This window comes from Camelina sativa, chromosome 4 (genome assembly GCF_000633955.1).
Source record: "Camelina sativa cultivar DH55 chromosome 4, Cs, whole genome shotgun sequence".
NCBI classification, from domain to species: domain Eukaryota; kingdom Viridiplantae; phylum Streptophyta; class Magnoliopsida; order Brassicales; family Brassicaceae; genus Camelina; species Camelina sativa.
In genome coordinates this window covers 8,632,751-8,652,540 of record NC_025688.1, presented here as the reverse complement: position 1 = coordinate 8,652,540, position 19,790 = coordinate 8,632,751, and the positions used below count along the sequence as shown (strand labels likewise).

General features: G+C 36.5%; 4 protein-coding genes across 5 annotated transcripts in view; 2 read left to right on the top strand and 2 right to left on the bottom strand.

Annotated features, from left to right (window-relative positions):
- On the bottom strand, nucleotides 3,301-5,210 carry LOC109132663 (mucin-21-like). The gene is made up of 3 exons (XM_019244574.1): nucleotides 4,812-5,210; nucleotides 3,892-4,719; nucleotides 3,301-3,808 (listed from the first exon to the last, which is right to left on the bottom strand). Exons 1-3 carry the CDS (start codon nucleotides 5,163-5,165, stop codon nucleotides 3,554-3,556), a joined length of 1,437 nt encoding a protein of 478 aa, XP_019100119.1. The 5' UTR covers nucleotides 5,166-5,210; the 3' UTR covers nucleotides 3,301-3,553.
- On the bottom strand, nucleotides 6,650-8,519 carry LOC104780113 (mediator of RNA polymerase II transcription subunit 1-like). The gene is made up of 3 exons (XM_010504578.1): nucleotides 8,141-8,519; nucleotides 7,175-8,059; nucleotides 6,650-7,077 (listed from the first exon to the last, which is right to left on the bottom strand). The coding sequence occupies exons 1-3, from the start codon at nucleotides 8,489-8,491 to the stop codon at nucleotides 6,826-6,828; spliced, it is 1,488 nt and encodes a 495-aa protein (XP_010502880.1). The 5' UTR covers nucleotides 8,492-8,519; the 3' UTR covers nucleotides 6,650-6,825.
- On the top strand, nucleotides 14,733-15,184 carry LOC109132464. The gene is made up of 2 exons (XM_019244076.1): nucleotides 14,733-14,851; nucleotides 14,933-15,184. The coding sequence occupies exons 1-2, from the start codon at nucleotides 14,735-14,737 to the stop codon at nucleotides 15,182-15,184; spliced, it is 369 nt and encodes a 122-aa protein (XP_019099621.1). The 5' UTR covers nucleotides 14,733-14,734.
- Nucleotides 18,327-19,790, top strand: part of LOC104780111 (proteoglycan 4-like) — a 3,209-nt gene continuing 1,745 nt past the window's right edge. Inside the window, exons 1-2 of one of the 2 annotated variants that reach the window (XM_010504576.2) lie at nucleotides 18,327-18,789; nucleotides 18,890-19,652. In XM_010504576.2, the coding sequence (XP_010502878.1) occupies nucleotides 18,436-18,789; nucleotides 18,890-19,652 (1,117 nt within the window). In that variant the 5' untranslated portion in view covers nucleotides 18,327-18,435. Of the gene's footprint in view, nucleotides 18,790-18,889; nucleotides 19,728-19,790 lie in introns of both variants that reach the window. The other variant, XM_010504577.2, reaches the window with a different exon arrangement.

Genomic DNA, 19,790 nt, shown 5'->3' with positions numbered 1-19,790 from the left:
TGACATTTCTATATGTATTATTTCATCAGTTAAAGAAGATAAAAATACTATCAACTACTTAAATTATATATTAAATATTTCATTCTAATTCTTGTTAATGTTAATTATTAGTTCAAATAATTTGATAATAACAAATTTTCAGAAATAGATATTTAAATTAATTTTGTAACATATGTGGATTCCCAATTTAAACTAATAAAATATACAATTAAAAAGGTCTGATTTTTTTACTATTTTAAAATATTTATGGTAATGAATTTATAATCACTATTAATAACAAATAATTCAGCAGTTAATAAAATACCTAAAAATTGTATATTAAAACAAATATTTACATTCACAGGCATATCGAGTGATAAATGACAAGTTTGGAGTTAAAGTTGATAACATCATTATTTTACCCATATTAGCTATAATTTTTATATGCATGTAGGACTAGTTTGATGAGATTTCAGGTATAAAAGGTCATTTATCAAGTATTTCAGGTTTAAAGAAGGTTTTATAGGTTTTATAGCAAAAATGACCAAAAGACAAAGAAAATACGTTTCAGGACAGATTCAGAGCTTTACAGTACATACCACTTTTGAAGACCTTCCAGAACTCACATTTTGACGAGCTTGGTGTCTATGGAAAGCTGAAAGAGTCATCTTTCTCCTCGAAGTGGAATCAAGTCAATCCATTAAGCCATCCGGAGATATGCCCGATTTACCGAGACGTGTTATAAACCGACGTAAGGAGAACCAACCAGCCGATGGGCTTTTATTGAATGCTTGAACAGCAACCATCACGACGGCCCAGTCCAAGCCTCTTCCGCGGTCCAGAAGCCTTTTTCATCGCCTCTTGTCCTGCACTCAAGAAAAAGATGTTCCTACCCTTACAAAACCCTAATCCTAGACAAAACCCTATAAATACTCTTCAAGACCTAGGGTTTCCGGTGTGACTTCAAGTGCTCTTCAATATGGCCTCCAAAAACGCCGCTGCCGTGCAGCCCTAGCCAGGACTAGAGAAGCTCTCTCTTCCTCGCCATTCCACTGAAGCTTGAAGATCCACCATCTCTCTTTCTATTCTTTCTAGTTCTTTCACACTTTCTTGCTTTTGGGATCAAATTACTTTTGTGACAACTAGAGAAGTTTCCTTTGAATCTCTTTTTGTTTATTGATTCGTTTTGATGCTATTCTTTATAATATCAATGTCGTTTCTTTGCATCATGAGCGAGTAGTTTTATTTGTTTGGTTTTATGGGGTGATTCAAGGGAAATTCATAGTTCGCTTCAATTATATTGTTATATCTCATTTTTGGTTTTATATTAGAGCAATCCCATTGCACAACCCATGAGTATGTCTTTTATTTTTGGTTGTGTTTTATTTGCAGGTTGTGTTTTATTTCTGGTTCTGTTTTATTTGCAGGTTGTGTTTAATTTTTGGTTCTGTTTTATTTGCAGGTTGTGTTTAATTTTTGGTTGTGTTTTATTTGCAGGTTGTGTTTTATTTTTGGTTGTGTTTTATTTGCAGGTTGTGTTTAATTTTTGGTTATGTTTTATTTGCAGGTTTTGTGGTATATTTCTATCATTCTATGTTTTTTTCTTTTTTTATTGTATTCAGTTTTAAGTTTGTGGTTTTTTTAGGATTGTAATATATGTTTTAAAGTTTTTTTTAATGTAATATATATTTTTTTTTAAAATGTATTCTACTACTAGTTTTATTTTCCTAATATTGCATAACTTATATAACCTACATTTAAAAACATTATAAAATATACTTTAAACACTTTTTTAATATAAAAAACTAGACACCCAAAGATGACTAATGGGAGGACAAAATTTAAAAGTAAGGATGTGAAGAAATTTGTATTATCTTTAGTATTATTTAAAGATAGAGACACTCAAATGAGTATGTGCATTGGGTTTGCATGTGCTTGGATTGATCACCAAGTGCTGATCTAGAGAACGGGAGCGTTAACCGAGTTATCCTACTTCTCCGAACTAGTGTTATACCGAAACCTCGCGTCGTAACCTGCGTAAGTTGAGTTGCGGAGTTTAGTGAATGTATCAAACTTGTTTTACTAGCTGGTTGACATGGGTCGTTGCCTGCAAAAGTTGAGTAACGGAGTATGAAGACTTTAGACTTTCATTCTATGACAATAGCATGTTAGTTCATTAGTGTTTCGTAGTTGAGAACCTAGACCAAAATTAGTAGTTACTTGTTAGATCTTGACACTTAATATTGCTTAAAAACATGAAAACCCTAAGATGACTCCCAACACGCCCAACGCCTTAGTCTTATAGTTTTAAACCGCTTTTCTTTACCTGCAATAGATATTAGGAAAACCAAAACCCCAATTAATCTCTTATTTAGTCTTAGCCATAGTTCTTTCTGTTTTAATTCAATTTGTGTTAGCTATTACTCTCTGTGGGATCGATCTTAAAATACTACATTGATTAACTGTGCACTTTCAGTCGTCGTGTGGTCTTTTCAGGTAAAAGATTTGAAGTGAAATTCCACACACATCAAAAGTCTTATACGTACTTCTCAAATAATATTATATATATACTATATATATAATTTATGTAAGAAATCATGTTAATATATATATATATATATATATATATATATATATTTTTATAACAAAATCATGTAATTTATTTAGTACTGACTTTTTTTTTGTTATTAATAGTGATTATAAGCTCTCTAAGTTTTTTTTTTTTTTGGCAAACTATAAGCTCTCTAAGTTCAATACAATAATTATGCATCCAATCGGAGTTTCTGAATTTTTAAATTCATTAATAGAAATGTATGAGTTATATGAAAATTCGTTTTTCTTTGATCTATTTAAAAAAAAATACTAGTAAGAAAAGATTCTAAAAATGACATGTAAATACTAAATAGTGAAGAGACAGAAAAGTAAACTTACCCAGAGAAAAAAAAATATATATAGAACATGTAAAAACGAGAGATAAAAGATCAAAAGTGAAGAAAAGAAAAAGAATTTCGAATCCAAAGCACTCAAAGAAGTGGGTTTCAACAATTAATAAATTCACTCAATTGTCAATATTTGCGTAAAATGTTACTATTGATTTTTTTATTGTTAAGATAATTTTTTTTAGGAATTTTAAGAAATCATCACCGAAGTTTTTTAAATTGTTGTATCCACCACCGCAGTTGTTGTGCTAAGAAACATGTTATGACTTATGCCATAATCACATGAACGATACGAAAACTTGTTTTTGTGTCATCTTTGAAGTGTATAAGAGAAACTAATACATAAAAAGAAACTTGTTCACATATTGAAGGAGACGAAAGATAAATTCAAAATCCCTTTTATAGGTATATCACTCACTTTTGTATGTTACCCATACAACGCGGTTACAGTCTATCTTTGTTTTGTTTTTTTACAGAGTTAGTATTTGCATACATCGGTTTATACCGATCTTAGTTTTATTTACAGAAAAAAAATATATATAAATGATCTAGCTACTTATTATAATATTTGGCATTACTGGTTTTGTCTTTCTTGGTGATCTTTTGGCATATTAATGCAACTTTTGCCTTTGAACTCAATTGTTCTCGACCATCCTTGCACTGCCTTGCTGCTGAGTTGCAGAAGAAGATAAGGATGAAGACGAACTTGAAGAAGCAGCAGTCTCCACAAATTGGGTGGTGACTTTTTCCCACTTTGTGATTGTTTGCTTGAGCTCTGACTGTTGTGTCGATGACGCTGTCTTGCCACTCACTATTTTACTGTTGATATCTTGTATTTGTTTGAGACACTTCATCATTTCATCTTTGCTGGTTTCCATGTTGCTCTTCATCTATCATACCACAAATATATAATTTTATGACTTAATATTCAATCTTAATCAACAGGAATGACCATAAATTAAAGTTTACGCACCTTTGCTGATTTGACATTCTTTGAACCCACTAAAGCCATGGCTTCAGATAGTTTACCGGTGGCTGCTGCTGTGGCAGAGACATAGTCCTTTGATGTTTTGGAAGCAATGCTTGAGGAAGCTTGCATGGAAGCCTTCAGTTTCTCGAAGAAAACCTTGAGTTCCGTCTTTGCGGAATACTTCTTCTCGAGTTGCGTTATGAATGACATTACTTCTTTGGAAGTCTCACTTTCAACTTGTTTCACTGATATGGTGGATGAGCTCTTAAATGAACTTTGGCTCGATGATTTGGATCGCTTTTCGTTTGTTGTCTTTGTTGCTGAATTAGCCGAGAAACTACTTTTGCCGCTTATGCTTCCTTTAGCATTTGCGTCTTCTGTAGCACTTTCACTTCCTTTAGAAGGTTTGGCATTGGGGGTTTCACTCGGACTACCTGAATTTTTACCTGTAGTGTCTTTGTTAGCTCCACCAGAACTTGCACCGCTCGATTCTTTTGTCTTGGATGCAGCAGAACTTGCACCACTGCTTGATTCTTTTGTCTTGGTAGAAACACTTCCAGCTTTAGTTGATGAGGCTGAACTACTTTCGGTGTTTCCAACAATAGAACTGTCGTTAACATCGACATCAAGGCCATATGATCCAATATCGATGGACTTTCCTTTCTTCTCGGAGGCCGACTTCACGAATGTAGCGAGCATGTTAGTCCATTTCACCATAGAACCGATCAACTCTTTCTTTTGCGTCAATGTCATTATCTTTGTATTCTTCTTCTGCTCAACCAAAGTTTTTCCCATTGCCAACATGGTAGCTTTCAAACCACCAGCATCAGCCTGTTCATACAAGCATCAATTATTATACAAAAAAGGGGAAAAAAATAAAAAAACCTTTAATACTATATGAATAGAAATGGAGTAGGACTTACTGATTTTTCGCCTTTACCGCTGCTTATTGCAGACATAGCCTTGAAGAGCCCATTACATTTGGTTGTCATCTCGGTGTCAACGTTTTTCGATGAGGCCCATGCAGTTTCGATGAAGGACATGTAAGACTTGAACTGTGTAAAAAAGTTTTTGAACTCTGCGGTTGCGGGACAGTTACCTTCTAGGTTGGTCACGAACGACAACATACCTTTGTTAGCGTAAGGCGTAAACTCGTTGCATTGTTTTGGGAAGTTCTTCCTTAAGTAAAGTTTTAATAAGAATGTTCCTTGTGCTTCATAGATCACACTTGATGCTACTACTAACATCAGACATATCCCTAGTGAAACTCTTGCCATTTTTTTTGTTTTTTTTGTTTTTTTGTTTTTTTTGGTTTTTCTCCTTTTGGGATGATTTTAGTTTCTAGGAGAATTGGGTTTTATATAGATGCTTAGATATTCTATTTTTTTAAGTGATTAGGAGAAAATGGTGGATTGATTTAAGGTTGTAATATAATAGCTAAAAAGGTCCTCATGTGTTTACTCTCTATTTTGATGACAATTTCTATAGCTGTGATGATCCGCATTCCTCTTCAATCTATATTTAGATGGATCAAATTATAATGCAATTGACTTATATCAAATTTGTGCGACAATCTTTAAGAAAAATCCTTGTGGCGATACTATTCATCTAATTTTGTAATTGACAATATAACCGGTTTTGCATATCTTATGATCCACGTTTTACCAATTTCTTTGGTTTTTGGTCTATGCAAATAGTTACATCTTTGACTATGTACTGTATATAAGTATATGGTCTTTTTCTAGCTAGACTCTAGTATATGCTCCTACTAGATTCATGTGTCCTTTTATCGTGTTGAGCTTACTCGCATTCATATGGTACTCGATCTTATCACTGCATTTAATTAGGATACTCGATCTTATCACTGCATTAAATTAATCCGACTAATTTATAGTGCTTGCAAGAAAAATTAATTAAAAACAAAAACTTACAAATGTATTTCCTATGGTGTAGTTCGGTCTTTCTTCTCATTTGTAACATGTCCAAACAATGATGTTTTTTTCAAAAATGCAAATAAGACAATGACTTAAAACTGATCATTAGTTTGGCTGTGTACATATGTTTTCTCTAATTTCAGTGAAAAGCCATGTTTTCACTAATTTGCATATCTATGATCCACGATTATTCTAGATTATATTCCACCCCATTGTAGAATTATTTGTAAATTCAACAAAGTTATATCAATTTTCCAATACGTAATAATAGTAGAATCTGAATATTTTATCATATAGAAAATTATGAACAAAAAATACTTTTAAAGAAAACTTTAAAAAATCAAAGGAGACATCTCAAATATAATTCTAAAACAAAGATTTTTTTTTATGCATTCCATAATTCATACTTTTAAGTTTCAAATCATCTCATTATTCTTATTATTTTAAGTCTAAATTTATTAAATTAATCTGACTAAAATAGTTAAACCTTAGAATCGAATACGTGAACAATAAACCCAAAAATTTATTTTGAAAAATTCGTTTGATTCACGTTAGCGGACCTAGCTTGTAGTACCTTGGACATTAAATCAGATGGGGCTTCTCTAGCTTGCCACAAAATGAAGAGATGAGATGAGGAGCAATTGCAGCGCTACTGAACTGCTCAGACCAAGCCTTAGTGATTATGAATGCCCATTCATGAAGCAAAAAATATATTTTCTCTATATCATTTGGAAAGGAGAAAGAGAAGTATCAAAACTTTATTAATGTGAACTCACTCACTGAGACTCACATGAGAGTGATTGTTACAATCTATATTTGTCCTTATAGAGAAATATTCCTTGCAGAGGACGATCAGCAGATCTATGCCTATACTGATCTTGATTTTATTTACAAAAAAAAAACAAAAATGAAAATCTAAATTTATTGTATAGCTAGTAATTATAAGATAAGGTATTTTGTTTTGGTGATTTGTTGAGAATGAATGTAGATAAGCCTTTTGAGTTTAGTTTGCCACCATCTTGCCGGTGGAAGATGTTGAAGACGTCTGGGTCTGAGTTGCAGTCTCAACGAATTGGGTAGTGACTTGTTCCCACTTGGTGATTGTCTGCTTAATCTGCATTTGTTGTGCTGGTGTGCATGTCAAAGACCCTTCTTTCTTGCCTTTGTTCTGACTCACAATTTGACTGTGGATGGTCTCTAACTCTTGGAGAGTCTTCATCACTTCTCCCTGGTAAGTTTCCATAGACTGTTTAACCTGTCAACATAGTACACGAGAAAGAAAAAACATTACGATCGAAAATGGAGTTTGCAATTGTGAATCACAAGATAAGGGCAATGTCTTGTTCCCGCACCTCAGCTGATTTGCTTTCAACTCTTGACCGAATAAACGCCATGGCACCAGATACTTTACCAGCAGCAGATTTAATCCTAGTAAACAAATCTTTTCCTTCTTTGACGGGAGCAATCATTGTACCCTTGAGTTGCTCGAAGAAGGCTTTGTATTCTTCCTTCTGCGGGCACTTCTTTTCGAGGTTCATTATGAATGATGAGACTTGTTTGGAAGTCTCAGCCTCGACTTGTTCCACATTTACGGTGCCGCTCTGACTAGTTTCGGTATTTTCACTAGCGGAGCTCTCACCGTTAGCTTTAGTATCCGTAGAGGAAGTTTCTTTTCCACTTGCAGCGGATGAACTTTCTCCGTTAATTTTAGTATCCTTAGTGGAAGTTTCTTTTCCACTAGTAGCAGAAGATTTCTCATCGGTATTTTTAGTATCCTTAGAGTCAGTTTCTTTTCCACTTGCAGCTGAAGATTTTTCATCAGTAGTTTTATTAGCCTTAGAGTCAGTTTCTTTTCCACTTGAACCAGATGGGCTGCTGGATGGGCTTCCACTAGGACTGCCGGAGTTAGATTTTGATTCTTGAGTGTCTTCGGAAGAGCCTTTACCTTCAGAGCCAGAGCTTTTGCTTTTGTCGCTTGAATCTCCTTTCTCAGTTGTTGAAGTTTCACTCGAAGAAGAATCTTTTGTGCTCGTTATCATTGTGTTTGTTATGCGAGCAATAATCGTTTCCCATCTTAAGATCCCTTCTTTGATTTCTTTTTGTTGTTCTGCTGATAGCTTCATTGATTCTTCGCTCTCCTCCTTTTTGCGGCTGCCCAAAATCTTAGTCGCAACAAATCTCATATACTTGAATGTATTAATGACTTCCATTTTCTCTTCTTGAATTTCCTCTTTTATCTGGTATATATTTGCATAATGAAGTAAAATTAGATGGTTCATTAGCCATAAATATAATCTTCACCTTGACCAAAAACTTACCGTTCCAATCGCAAAAGATGATATGGCCTGAACGAGGCCCCCGGCTTTGGCCTTCAAATCGCGGTCGTAATCTACTTGGTCTTTTCTTTTTATTGGGCAAACATACTTGGCGTATGCCCTAAGTTTCTCAAAGAAGACCTTAAATTTACTTGTCTTGGGACATTCCTTCTCTAAGTCTGATACGAAGACCATCACTACTTTAACGGTGTAAGGTTCCACATCCTTCAGCGTCTTCGGATCTTCAATCTGAGGCAAGCTTGGCTTAAGCTTCAGGTGTGCTGAAACGACGTCCAGAAGAGCCACAGATGCTAAAAGGATAGTGAAGCATAAAAATAGTTGAACTCTTGCCATTATTCTAAATCTTGTGAGAAACAAAAGAAGGTTGTGTAAAAAATGGATGAATTGAAACGGAATTCTTTGTTTGCTTTTATATTTATGTTTCTCGTTCTATGTTTAGAATCATTGATCCATTGACCATTGAAAAATTTGTGGATTAATATTGCCAAAATAATAGTAAGAGTTTCACAAAATCATTTATGGTCATGTTTTACGATACTATACGTCGTACATGCATTGGCTATTTTTAGGAAAATTTAAAATGATTTTTTTAAATTTCACAACAATAACTTATAGCTATGTTAAAATATCATTTCCATATCAAAATTTTAACAAAATTCTTCCTCATATAATTGATTAAACTACTAGAGAGCAATATAAAAAGCAATTAGATATTCTTTTATTACAATAATGCTTTGACCAAGGTGTTTTATGAATTAGCTGCATATTATAATAGTGTAAAAATTAAAAGTGAAAAATAACTTAATTTTACTAACCAATATAATATTTATATCAATTTAAGATAATTTAGTGTTTACCTTTGTTATTATAAGAGTTATCATTAGATTACTGAGTTGTCTGGTTTGCTTGCTTTTGTGTATTGTTTGTGTATTTCTTTTTGCTTGTGTGTATTGTTTGTGTATTTCTTTTTGCTTGTGTGTATAGCCCAGTAGATGGGAGCATCATCTCACTGAGTATTTGTGATAATACTCATGCATCTCAATTGTTGTTTATGGTGCAGGTAAAGGCAAAGTGTGATCGTGGAATCAAGGCAATGAAAGGAAGATGTTCTAGAGGCTCGTTGATGTGTTATATGGCTACTGTCAGGTTGCTAGAGTTGGGTCCTTAGAATGTTGCCTAGGATTGTTGGTTCCTTGGTTTATGTTATTTTTTTAGAATTATTGGTTTTGTCTTGGAATAATGATATTGATTATTTAAGTATTTGTTAGATAATTTGATGGTTTAATGTTGGTTAATTCCGCTTTTTTATTTGAATTCTATAAGGTTTTCAGAGACAAAAATGGTCTCTCTTTTGAGTGGGGCTTATCAAACACAAGGGTTCTATCACAAAAAGTAGATTGAGCTTTAGAAGAAGGCTAAAGGTAAGATACTTAGACACATACAAGAACAAAACCTTGTCTACCCAAAGACACCCAAAGTGTTTGTTCCTAATCACTCTAATCCCATAATGTCCTAATTCTACCCTTAAGCTTCATCTTTTCTCTTTTGCCCTTTTCTCTTTTCTGGTTTTTAAGTCTCAGGAGAGGTTTCTTACTTGATTTCTCTAGTGGAATGGGTTTCTTTCTTAAATTCTAAGGTTCTCTTTCTTACTTGTTTCCCAAGTCATAAAGCTTTTTACTAGACTCTTCTTTTCTTTCTTTCTTTTCTTTGACCAGAACCTTATTTGAAACTTTTACTACACCCCATTCTTTCACTTAGAGTTTGAATTTACTTTAAAACACTTCTCTCCTAAGGACTTTACCCTTTTCTTTCCCTTTTCACTCTTTTCTTTTCTTTTTGAACACACCAAGTCCCAAACCCATAATTTAAACCACCTAGTCCTATCTAGTTTGAAAAATGCAAACTAGAACTACACAAGGCTTTATTCTTGTCAGTTCAAACCTAACACTTTCTACCAAGCTCAATCCCAAAATAGGCCTCACACACATAAGAATAAACATGGCTTGAAAGAAAGGTTGGTTATGGGTGGGGAAAACTGATTCAATGATGAAATCAACTACTTGGATCAACAAGAGTGGTAAAAATGGAAAAGATGATCTAAATATGTATAAAGTATCCATGAGTTCAAAACATTGCGCAAATTGATAATTAAAAATCAATATTAGGTTCTTATAAATAGGAAATGACTTCAAATCTCAACATGCTTCAGTTTAGACAGAATGCAATATAGGAATTCTAGACTTGGTTCAATCTTATGTTTCTAGCCACTCAACTAGCATCAAAGTACTATTAACTAGGGCAATGATCCTAGTTTAGTGAATTCTAACAGTGTTAACAAGGCTAAACTCATCATTGATCCCTAATGCAAATGTAAAGCAATCCTATATGAAAAATGCTAACAAGATCCTAATATGCAATGCAAACTACATGAACACTCTGTTTTCTAAAAGATTTTTGTGAAAGATTTTTAAATTTTTTTTGGTTTTTTTATGCCTTAGATGCAATGCAAATATGGAATTAAAAATAAGAAAACAGCAAACTATGTTAAATGATGTCTTAAACTCTTCCCCAAACTTAAATTACATAGTCCTTTGTGTAATAAAAATTTGAAAGAGAATTTAAGAACTGAAGAAGAAAACATGCAACTAAATGGTATAAACAGTGGATAAGGTGATATTGGTACCTCAAGGTTTGGTGAAGAAGCTATCCACATCTTTAGCCATGCTGTCATATGTGTAGCTTGAGCCTTGGGCTTGATTCTGACTTGCTAATGGAGATGGGGGGTACTCCACTATGGGACCGGACATGCACTCGGTCGAGTGCTCGGTCGAGTGACTCGGTCGAGTGCTTGGCCGAGTTTGGAAATAATGTCCTTGCTGTGCAAAATATTGCTGCATGAGTGTCGGGTCCATGAAGTACTGCAGTGGGAAGGGAGGGTAAACTTGGCCATAGGGGTAAGGTGGATAACCCTGAGGAGCTCGGAAGCTGTATTGAGGCATGGAGAAATGCTCGGCCGAGTGCATTTGAGGCACTCGGTCGAGTGTTGGCTCGAGTGCACTGGTCGAGTGCCTCGGATTGGGCTGTTTTGCGCGGATTGTACCTCTTCTCCTTTGTGATGGCTCAAATGACGATGCTCTTGAAGGCTCCAAAGTGTTTCCAGCTCTAGATGGTACTCTGGTTGAGCTGCTCCTTCTCAATTGCTCAGATGGTGCTGGGGTGTATTTCCACTCTTCAATTCAGCAATTTCCTTTTTCATACCCTTGATGGACTTGGACATCTTAGCCAACTTCTTCTTCAGCTTCTCAGTTGTCTTGCCATGCCACTTGTTCCACTTCTGGAGTAGTGTCACCCTTTTTGCTGTCTCTCTTACCCCTCTAATATCTTTTGGTTGAGGCTCATAGTCTTCAAAGTAGAACTGTTCTTCCCCATCAGCCATATTGACATCACCAGCTTGTTCTTCAACATAAGGGGCTGACTCAACTACTGGCCAAAATTAAATGTTGAGCCCTTGGCTTATTGATGTAGCTCTTTGGTTTGGCAGTACAAATTGAGCCTTGCCTTCTGTTGGGTGGTCAAAATTGAACAAGTACTTCCCATGATGCTTCTCCTGGGCAAGAATGAGAGTGGAGGTGAGCTATGGGATGTCAATCCATCTTGACTGGGTCTTTTCACCTCTAAGTGGTACATTTGCAGCTTTAAGTATTGGAGTAATGATGCCTCCAATGGTTAGGACTCCAGTTGAGCCCCTCTTGTATAGCTTGCTGACCAACTTCTGTAGTAGGATATTTGATCAATGAGGACCATGGCTAAGTCAGTTGGGACTCTACTCCCACAGATTGTGATCCCATCTCTTGTTTTATCCAAAAAGCCATAGAGGGCCATATCTATCATCTTGAGCTCACTTTCATTCAAGTTCTCAGTTTCTTTTCTAGCAAACATTGTGTTAGCTAGAGCTTTATGAAAGTACCTCAGAACTGGGCTTCTAATTTTGGAGCTCTTGGATGAGGCTGAATAGTATGGTTTGTCATCACCAATGGTCTTCCAAACAGAGTACAGTTCTTCCTTTGCAATCACCATGTTGCAGTCAGTTCCAGTTTCAAACCCATAGATTGTGGCTACCTCTAAAAGTGACATCTCATAGTGTTTTCCTCTAATAGTGAAAGTGATGAAACCAGCTCCTCTCTCTTGATCAACACAATCAGTGAAGTAGTGCATTTGGACAGTGGATATGAACTCACAGCTCTCCCTTTGATATCCCTCCATGGTTATTTCCATAAACTTGGTCAATCTCAGGAACTCAAAGAGAACCTTCATATCTTCAGCAATGCCAAGCTCCTCCATAGTCTCCTTGTGAGGGTATATGGTCCCTTGAAACTTCATTGTCATTAGGGCCTCAAAGATTTGAATTGATGTCAGGGTGCCAGACTCTTCTTCATCTCCGCTTTCTTCTTGTTGGAATTCAGCTTCTGACCTCTTCTCCTTTGTCTTATCCCTTCTATACTCCTCATTGTCAACCTCCATTACTTCTCACTTTCCGTTTCTTTCTGACTCTCAGTTTCCTCTGAGTCCTCTTCAATGGGCTGCTTTCCCTTCTCTGTCAGATCACTCGACCCCCTGCTCGAGCCTGCACACGACCGCTTGCCCACTCGAGCGCATGGTCGAGTTCTTCCGCTTGCTTCTCCTCTTGAGATTAAGAGTGCATCACGGCGATCCATGAATTCCTCAGCAGATTTCTTGGCCTCAGCTCGGCGGATTGCAGCTTGTTCTGGTGTTTCCCTTCCTTGTGAAGACATTGTGAAAGAGACTCTTGAAAAAGGTTAGACTCAAAGCTTAATATTAATAGGTTAGTACCCAGAAAACAAAGAAACTTAAGCCTTGAGCAGCAAATAAAAGCAAAGAGAGTCGATTTAGGTGCTTATATAGAAGTGGGAGGGGACAAGAAAGCAAGGTGGAGCGTGTATACCATTCAAAATTTGAAATAGGAATCTTTGACTCACTTTGGCACATGCTCGACCCCACCACTCGACCCCACGTGGTCGAGTGCTTGACCAAGTTCGAATTTCAAATTTTTGCTTCTCCCTCCAATGAATTGACTGGGCTTGTGCTCGGTTAGGCACTCGATCGTGTGCTTCTTGGTGGGCTGGTCGAGTGGCCTTGAATTTCCTTCCCCATGAGATCAAACTCACTTGGGTCGATGTACAAACCTCATATAAAAGCCTACCCAAAACAAACATAAAAGAAAAACATCAAACCACAAGAAAAATTAAACTTATATACAAAGATACCTTAGGGACTTCCTCCCTAGTGAGCTTGTTTAAAGTCACTAAGCTTGACTTTTGTTTCCTCCTTAAGCTGGGTTTGGAGGCCAGAGAGGTGATGAGTTCCCCCCTAGTTCAAATTGATCACCATGGTCCTTGTTGTTGGTCAAAAGAGTCACTACACTTGCAGCTTGTTTACTCTTGATCTTGAGTCTTGGTCTTACCTTCTTCAAAGACCTCTTGTTGAGTTGAGCATGAATATCTTTTACTAAGCTAGTTAACACTTGAACTGAATCCTTGAGCTCTTCAACAGTCTTAGCTTGTGCAGTTTCCACTTCCCTTCGGATCTCATAGTCACTCCTGTCCTTAACAGCAAAAGGTTGACCTTGAATGGAGGGCAAGTTGGTTGGGTTATTGATATCAAACTTCATGGTTAAACCCTCAGCTATGTTCAAGGTTATCAACCCTTCGTTTACATCAATGACAGCTCTAGCAATGGCTAGGAATGGTCTCCATAGAATGATAGGGTCTCTATAACCACAAAATCAGTAGGAATTCTGGCCTTGTCTATCTTGACTGGTAAGCTTTCCAATTTACCAACCACCTCCCTGTCTGATCCATCAGCTAAACTTATGTGGAGGTTACTAGACTTGAACTCAGTGTGCCCAAGCTTTTGCGCTACAGAATAAGGCATTACACTAATAGATGCTCCCAGGTCACATAAACACTTGTTGAAGTGCAGATAGCTAAAGGAACATGGCAGATTGAATGGACCAGGATCTTCAAGCTTGGTTGGGATGATAATTCCTTCAGTCTCCTCAAGATCCTTCTTGTCTTGATCCTGAGCCTTCTTCTTGGAGATCTCAAGCAACATATTCTGGTAGAGAGGATATGGAGTATACTGTTCCAGAGCAGGGCTTCTCTCTTCTTCTTCGAATGCAATGATAACTTCTTCTTTCTTCCTAATGACAACTTCTTGCTGTATGGCCATCACTTCTCTTTTCTCAATGATCCCCCTGAGTTCCTTCAGCTTCTGTGCCTTGAAACGTCCTGGGAATGGCAGAGGTGGTTTATAAACTGGAGGAATGTACTTGATAGGTGCAATAGACTCAGTGGAGTCTACTCGACCACCAGCTCGACTCAGCACTCGATCAAGTGCCCGATCGTGTGCCATGTCGAGTGCACTGTCGAGTGCCTTCTCTTCTTGTTATCCTTCTTCATTCTGAGCTGAAACTTGTTGAATACCCTCCCCATCTTGATTCTCACTGTCCTCAGTGATAACATCCTCTGTAACATAGATGGCCTTGGCAAGGGTACAATGATTGCTCCCGTCAAAGAAGGAAAAGATTTGTTTACTAGGATTAAATCTGCTGCTGGGAAAGTATCTGGTGCCATGGTGTTTATTCGGTCAAGAGTTGAAAGCAAATCAGCTGAGGTGCGGGAACAAGACATTGCCCTTATCTTGTGATTCACAATTGCAAACTCCATTTTCGATCGTAATGTTTTTTCTTGACAGGTTAAAAAGTCTATGGAAACTTACCAGGGAGAAGTGATGAAGACTCTCCAAGAGTTAGAGACCATCCGCAGTCAAATTGTGAGTCAGAACAAAGGCAAGAAAGAAGGGTCTTTGACATGCACACCAGCACAACAAATGCAGATTAAGCAGACAATCACCAAGTGGGAACAAGTCACTACCCAATCCGTTGAGACTGCAACTCAAACCCAGACGTCTTCAACATCTTCCACCGGCAAGATGGTGGCAAACTAAACTCAAAAGGCTTATCTACATTCATTCTCAACAAATCACCAAAACAAATACCTTATCTTATAATTACTAGCTACACAATAAATTTAGATTTTCATTTTTTTTATTTTTTTGTAAAATCAAGATCAGTATAGGCATAGATCTGCTGATCGTCCTCTGCAAGGAATATTTCTCTGTAAGGACAAATATAGATTGTAACAATCACTCTGATGTGAGTCTCAGTGAGTGAGTTCACATTAATAAAGTTTTGATACTTCTCTTTCTCCTTTCCAAATGATATAGAGAAATTAAAAAATATATCTTATATAATATGAGAAGGTTTTTCTCAGCATTTGCTAAGGAAAAGACACTTGGCATGCTATTTATCTAACACATGTCCTTTTTGTTGTTTGGAGTTAATTAATTAAATTCATCTGTACTTTGGATCTAAGTAATTCGAGGCCCATAAAACAAACAAAAAAACTTTTAACATATCCCTTTTCTCTTCTTCAATAAGAACCAGTTGTAGACCTCTTATGATCTAAAGCCACCATTTATCAGTTTGTGGTTTCATCCTAGGAAAAAACCTGATTATAGTTATTTTGAAATTCTAAATATGGGTTTCAATCTAATGTATAATTCAGGGCAAAGCCGGATTCTAAATTACGCTCTTATATAATATGAGAAAACAGTCGAAATCAATCTAAATTATTTACATAACGCTTTTTCATATCCGATATATGATACCATGCATTTTTCAACCTAAACAGACTAAAAATTCAAATTTCCTACCCCAACTTTACAAATTTAGCCGATTTCAACATATCCGTAAATAGATTTATTTAGTCGTTTAACGGTGCTGAGTCAAACGCCAACAAAGCAACACGTGGCATCAGTACATATCTAAACTACGTCGTTTTGATAGCTTAAATAAAACAAAATTAAAATGTTGCTTTCGAACCTGCGACCATACGCAAATATATTACAACTTTGTTTATGATAACCAATGTATTTAATATGTTTGAGTTGTTTAAGCATTTGGTTTTATTGTCGATGGTCGCAGGTTCGGAACTAACAAGCAACATTTTAATTTTGTTTTATTTAAGCATCAAAAAGATGTAATTTTGATACGTCCAGATGCCACATGGTTGCTTTGTTGGCATCTAACTCAGCACCGTTAAACGGCCAAATAACTCGGTTTATGGATATGTTGAAATCGGTTAAATTTATAAAGTTGAGGTAGGAAATTTAAATATTTAGTCTGTTCAGGTTGAAAAATGCATAATACCATAGGTTGGATATGAAAAAGCATTTTGTAAATCGTCTGGATTGATTTTAGCCGTTTCCCTAATCATTGAATACAATTATCTGCAAACAAGTTGGAAAATAATTCCACGTCACTAGTGATGTTCAGGTTGTGTGTTTTATTGAAATTTTATTTTTGAACATGTTAGTAATGAAACAATAATCTGAATACTCATGCACCTGAGTGATGTGTCTGTATTTTATGGGATTTTAACAATGGTTTTTACACTTATTTTGAGTCTTTTGTTAGGTCCTAGTGTGCTTTTAGAGTCTTTTTAGTCTTTTATGAGTTTGTACATGTTTTAGGTTGCTTTTGAAGGAAACTGAGTGTTTTGGGGATGAAGACAAGCATCTGGAGCCAATTTGGTGAAGACTGATCGGACTAGCAAGCAGATGGAGCAAATACAGAAAAGCATCCAGGATCGGCTGATCCACATTCGGGATCGACCAGTCCCGTACCCGAAGCAACCTTTCCTTTTTTGTTTTAAACCGACTTTTAGGGTTTTATTTACTATTTAAGCACGGGGCTCGACCTAAAAAACACAACTTTTATTCTACGCAGCTTTTGAGTATTTGTAAACTTTGGGAGAAGATCTCTAAACCCTCTTTTTTTCTTTTGCAATTCAATTATGTCTTCTTCATCTTTGATTTGCTGTTTTTGTTTCTCCATGTCTGAGTAGTTACTCTATTGGGTTTTGGGTTTCAAAGGGGTTTATGATTCTCTAACGATGGTGTTTTAGATTAGGGATTGAATTATTTTGTTTTTCATCTATTGTTGTTCTTAAAGCCTAAACTAGATTAGCTACCTAGTTTATGATCATAGGTTAAATTTATCGGGGCACCGAAAGTGTTGTTGAGTTGCTAGAAAAGAACATAGGTGAGCAAGGTGGACCTTAGCCAACGAAAGTTGAAGTTGAGGCACCTTGTGAACATATCAAACCTAAACTTTTATTGCTTGCTTGGTTTGCTAGATCCAAACGACGGTTTAGGGTTTAGTGAATACATTGCATAGATAGTTAACGCTGCGGAAGTAGGTTAGCTTTACAACCGTGATTTGAGTTCTAGAACGGTGCTTAACGCATCCCTATCTATTCACCTTAGTCCGAGATTATATTCCCCATAGATTCCCTGCACCCAATATTTCCTTTTTAATTTAAAACAGCTTATTTATTTTCCGTTTTTTTAATTATTACTTGTTTCACAAACTTCCTTTTTTTCTGTCTTAGCTATATTCGATCTTTATAGTTTCATAGTGCAATTATTTGGTCCCTGCGGATTCGATCCTAAAGTGTTACGACGATACGACTAGATCGTAGTTGAGTGCACATTAAGTTTTAATTGACCTGTTGATCACTGAGTATCAGTAAGGTACATGTTATTATAAATCTAATCATATACATATAGTGTTTCCTTTAAGATAATTTCAATAGTGTACCCTCAATAAAAAAATATCTTTTAGATCCACAGTCCGTTTACAGGTTGTTCTAATTCAAGCTACATGCTCCTAGCATGTACACACAGATGATTTTAAGTCAGAGATGTGATAGATCATTTTTAGTGTGATGAATTCATGAATAAGTCAAGGGTTCGAACAAGCATGGCCAAAAGTTTAGAATCTATAACTTGCACACACTTGGATTAATCAGAGTCAATAATTTGATCCTTCTTAATATAGATTGAAGAGAAATGCGCACAACAACATAAATTACAGTCAAAATAGAAAGTAAAACATGTGAACCTCTTTTGCTATTCTCTCGTGACCTTAAATCAATCCACTATTTACTCAAACTCACTTTAAAATAGACTCTCGAGCATCTATATAAACCAAGTTTCTCCTAGGAACAAAAATCATCTCAAAATCCCAAAAAAAAAACAAAAAGACAAAAATATTTATTAAAACAAAAAAAGAAAAAAAAAACAAATAATCGTCTTGTTCTGTTCTATTATAACTTTTCATTTTAAATAAGAAAATGGCGAAAAATTTACTAGCAATATGTCTGGTGTTTATGGTTGCATCAAGTGTGGTGTATGAAGTGCAAGGAACTTTCTTATTAAAGTTATACTTGAGGACGAGGTTTCCCAGACGTTGTATGGACTTTGCGCCTTTTGCTGCCAAGGGTATGTTGATGCTCTTGAGCAACCTTCAAGATGGATGTCCCGCAACTAGAGAGTTCAAGGAATTCTTTTCAAGGTTCAAGTCTTACATAAGCTTTATCATCTCGGCATCGTCCTCAACGAAAAACATTGATACGGAGATTGATGGGAGATGTGAATTACTTGCCAAGGCTATGTCTGCATTGAGTGGTAGTACAAGCAGTAAAACAGTAAGTATTGTACCAAAACATTGATATGATATATATATGAAATAATGATTTTTTTTTTGTTTGGTGTGTTTTTCTTACAAAAATTGTTTCTTATTGACAGTCGTCGGATTTAAAAATGACCATGCTGTCAATGGGAAAGACTTTGGTTGAGCAGAAGAGGCAAGGTTCAACGATACTGTCATTTCAACAAAAGAAAGAATTGCTTAAGGCTTTTGTAGATTGGATTCGACTTGTTTTTACATTCGTAAAGAGTGTCGCGGAGCAGAAAGGAAAGACGATTGATGAGTCATCTTACGGTCTTGATGTCGATGTTAATTCCAGCATTGGAAGTGGAAGCGATAGTGATGATGATTCATCCGATAGTGAGGGTTCCTCACCTCAAGCTGGAACTCCCACTCCAACCACTCCCAGCACTCCCAGCACTCCCAGCACTCCCACTCCCACAACTCCCACTCCCAGCACTGAAACTGGATCCTCACCTCAAGGTGAAACTCCCTCTCCAACCACTCCCACTCCCACAACTCCCACTCCCAACACCGAAACTGGATCCTCACCTCAAGGTGAAACTCCCGCTCCAACCACTCCCACTCCCACAACTCCCACTCCCAGCACCGAAACTGGATCCTCACCTCAAGGTGAAACTCCCACTCCCACAACTCCCACTCCCAGCACTCCCAGCACTCCCACTCCCAGCACTCCTACTCCCACTCCCGCTACTCCCACTCCCACCACTCCTACTCCTTCAACTTCAGACAGTCCGAGTGGAAAAACCTCTGAAAAAGGAAGCGAGAGTTCTAGCGGAGGTGCTTCAACAAAGGAAGAATCCAACAGTCAAAGTGGAACTCCCACTGGCACCCCTTCTGGTTCGACTCCTACTGATAGTGAAACCTCTGCTCAAGGAAGTGCTACTTCTCAAAAGAAAGAATCCAGCAGTGTGGGTGATTCTTCTCAAACCAATGAAGAATCCAACACCGGAAGTAATTCTTCTGAAAAGAAGGAAT

Excerpts from the sequence above, each read along its gene's own strand:
- LOC109132663 (XM_019244574.1), bottom strand. The coding sequence starts at position 5,165 with ATGGCAAGAGTTTCACTAGGGATATGTCTGATGTTAGTAGTAGCATCA. Across the intron at positions 4,720-4,811 it reads GCGGTAAAGGCGAAAAATCA|GCTGATGCTGGTGGTTTGAA; the intron begins GTAAGTCCTACT and ends TTGTATGAACAG. Across the intron at positions 3,809-3,891 it reads AGAATGTCAAATCAGCAAAG|ATGAAGAGCAACATGGAAAC; the intron begins GTGCGTAAACTT and ends GTGGTATGATAG.
- LOC104780113 (XM_010504578.1), bottom strand. The coding sequence starts at position 8,491 with ATGGCAAGAGTTCAACTATTTTTATGCTTCACTATCCTTTTAGCATCT. Across the intron at positions 8,060-8,140 it reads CATCTTTTGCGATTGGAACG|ATAAAAGAGGAAATTCAAGA; the intron begins GTAAGTTTTTGG and ends AATATATACCAG. Across the intron at positions 7,078-7,174 it reads TTGAAAGCAAATCAGCTGAG|GTTAAACAGTCTATGGAAAC; the intron begins GTGCGGGAACAA and ends CTATGTTGACAG.
- LOC109132464 (XM_019244076.1), top strand. The coding sequence starts at position 14,735 with ATGATTGCTCCCGTCAAAGAAGGAAAAGATTTGTTTACTAGGATTAAA. Across the intron at positions 14,852-14,932 it reads TTGAAAGCAAATCAGCTGAG|GTTAAAAAGTCTATGGAAAC; the intron begins GTGCGGGAACAA and ends TTTTCTTGACAG.